The sequence below is a fragment of the Carlito syrichta genome, unplaced genomic scaffold (assembly GCF_000164805.1).
Source record: "Carlito syrichta isolate Samal-C Ts95f unplaced genomic scaffold, Tarsius_syrichta-2.0.1 Scaffold315165, whole genome shotgun sequence".
Classification (NCBI taxonomy): Eukaryota; Metazoa; Chordata; class Mammalia; order Primates; family Tarsiidae; genus Carlito; species Carlito syrichta.
Window position 1 is genome coordinate 281,320 of NW_007259261.1, and position 3,083 is coordinate 284,402.

The 3,083-nt window shown below is 37.4% G+C and overlaps 1 protein-coding gene across 1 annotated transcript in view; it reads left to right on the forward strand.

Annotated features, from left to right (window-relative positions):
* Positions 1-2,570, forward strand: part of LOC103275001 (dickkopf-related protein 1) — a 3,530-nt gene extending 960 nt beyond the window's left edge. The window contains exons 3-5 of the mRNA XM_008072419.2: positions 834-977; positions 1,102-1,278; positions 2,455-2,570. Coding sequence (XP_008070610.2) covers positions 834-977; positions 1,102-1,278; positions 2,455-2,483 — 350 coding nt within the window. The 3' untranslated portion in view covers positions 2,484-2,570. The remainder of the gene's footprint in view (positions 1-833; positions 978-1,101; positions 1,279-2,454) is intronic.
* Positions 2,571-3,083: the final 513 nt, after the last annotated feature.

Genomic DNA, 3,083 nt, shown 5'->3' on the forward strand with positions numbered 1-3,083 from the left:
GGGTTGGCGGGGGACGGGTGTGCTACGGGATCTTACAGGAAACTAGACACGGAGAAAAGAAGTTGCCCTTTCCATTTTTTCTTATGGTGACACCCAGCCCTTTGCCAGACTGGCCTCTCCCTCATGATCCTTGTTGCAACTATTGTAATTTACCTGCGCTGACCGTTTTAAGGAGGATCCGTTTTTAAGAGGCCTGTCACCTTGGCCTTTGCATCTTTCTCCATCCCTCCACCCTCTACTACCTTAAAATAAGTACTCCTCCTAGCCATGGACCCACAAAAATTTAATGTCTCAAAGAGTTAGACAGCTAAAGAGGTCTCCAGAAATAAGCATCCAAGGCTACAACCGCCCTTAGGACCCTGCAGTACTCGAGGATGAACTGAGGAAATCTCTGTAATATAGAAATTATACAGTGAAGTAACTGGTGGGTGCGATTGTAATCTTCCAGACTGCATTTGCTTAAGTAGTCTGGCAGTATCCATGTAGCACCAAGGGCAGGAAAGTTATTTTTAAAAACACTTTTTTTTAAGCGACTGGTTTTCTTACCCCAAGGGTGATGTTAAAATGGGCAGAAATCTCACTTGCCACTACCGCAGTTGATGGGAAGGTATTTTAAGTGACTGAGGATGTTGCCTATGACTGTACAGTGCGCACATTAGTGCTTCTGTCTATCTGGAGAGTTTTGCATTAACACAAGAGAGAAGGTTTGGCTTGTGTTTAAAATAACATCACTGCAATTAGGTATCTCAGATTGGTACATGCATAACAGAATGCCACTGCTAACAGTAGTGCATTACAACCCTGGAGTTAATTACTGTTCCCTGCTACCTTAGGAATATGTATGCCTTCTGATCAAAATCATTTTCATCGAGGGGAAATTGAGGAAACCATCATTGAAAACTTTGGTAATGATCACAGCACCTTGGATGGATATTCCAGAAGAACCACACTGTCTTCTAAAATGTATCACACCAAAGGTAATTAAGGACCTTAGGATTAATTCTTCCTTGTTAACACATCAAAAGTGTCTTTTGAGTGATCTTAATGAAATGATGCAGGTTGAGTAGTAACCATGTACTTTTTCCACTGTCTCCTTCACAGGCCAGGAAGGTTCTGTCTGTCTCCGATCATCAGATTGCGCCACAGGATTGTGTTGTGCCAGGCACTTCTGGTCCAAGATCTGTAAACCTGTCCTCAAAGAAGGTCAAGTGTGCACCAAGCACAGGAGAAAAGGCTCCCATGGGCTGGAAATATTCCAGCGTTGTTACTGCGGAGAAGGTCTGTCTTGCCGGATACAGAAAGAGCACCATCAAGCCAGTAATTCATCTAGGCTTCACACCTGTCAGAGACACTAAATCAGCTATCTGAATGCAGTGGACTCCTTTTATATAATATATGCTATGAAAACTTTTTTTGACCTTTTTCAGCTCAATCCTAAGGATGTACAAATTCTGTGGTTTCAGTTAAGCATTCCAATAATACCTTCCGAAAATCTGGAGTGTAAGAGCTTTGTTTCTTTATGGAACTCTCCTGTGATTGCAGTAAATTACTGTGTTGTAAATTCTCAGTGTGGCACTTACCTGTAAATGCAACAAAACTTTTAATTATTTTTCTAAAGGTGCTGCATTGTCTATTGATCCTCTTGTTATGTAAATTTTTGTACACATTGATTGTTGTCTTGACTGATAAATATTCTATATTGAAATGAAATAAATCATTTCAGCTTATAGTTTCTAAATGCATAACTTTTTACCCTTTTAATTCTTTAGTCTAGAATGCAAGGTGCTCTTGGAAAGACAAATGATAGGTATCTAAAATTTAATGTGAAAATGCTAGCCTATTTTCTGAAATGTACTATCTCAATACTTAAATTATATTTCTTTCTAGGATGTGATAGTTTTTGAAATAAAATTTAACATTTAATATTATGAAATCTTACAAGTATAGATAAATTTGGGGATTGTAATCTTAGAGGGGTATGTGTGTATGTATGTGTGTTCTACAGAAATAAATGTGACATGTTTAAAAATGATCAGAGTAAAGATGTTGTCTACATGTCAGACAATATTGATCAGTTCTAGAGTAACTTTAAAGAAAACGTGTTCTCCATTGATAAACCCAAGTTATCATAACAGTATAAGATTGAATCTTACATTACTACTTTCAAAAATAATTTCCAATAAATTAATAATACCTACCTAAATGGTCAATGCTTATCAGTCAAGAAAGGAACTTGTCCACAAAAGTAATAACAAAGCACTTGGTGGCTAGCAGAAAGATGTGTTTGGAAATACAGTCAACAAATACATGCAGGTTTTGTAATGAATAAGTTAATTTGGAGTATCTTAAATACAACTACATGCAAAGAAGACTTGTTCTAATTCCTTTGATTTTAAAATAATTATTAAATAAAAATCAGAAATTCTCCCTTATTCTACTCTCTTCTCTTGCTAGGTGAGTCGAACATTTCAAATTTTGCTTAACCTGACATCTATTGGTTGGAAAAAAGATAAGGGTATAGTGTTTAAAAGAAAACGCACACAAATAAAATCTGAATTATCTTTACATTTTTGCTTGCTAGATTTGATACAGTTTATATTGAGCAAAGGGCAAAGAAACATTCCCAATTTAGGCTTTTTCTTCAATATTCTAAAAGTCTGCATCAGAACCACAAAATGCTAAGTTTAAAGCATTCAGAGGATAGAGTAGTGACTGATCAATTGTCCAAAAAGTTTCCTTAAATAATACAAACGTCCTAGAATGTTTATTGCTTTTGTGTTCCTGGAAGTGGTTCAGTTTCAAGGGGCTCTGCCAATGGGACACCAAGCTTTGGTTGGTTCTTCACTGAGAAGGGAACAGGCAGGATGTCTGTTGTTACATTCCTTTTGTCTGGAAGTCTCAGCTTCCTCACCCAGGAGAAACTTTCTTTTTCTACATGTGCTTCTTTTCTGAAGTGCCAGGAAGCCAAATTCTAAGGCCTGCCGTCTTCAATAAAGCACAATAGAGGAAAGGAAACAGGAAGCCCCTTCTTCAAAAAGAAGAAAGAACAGCCTTGTATTTAAGAGGGGAAAGGAGCAAATGCT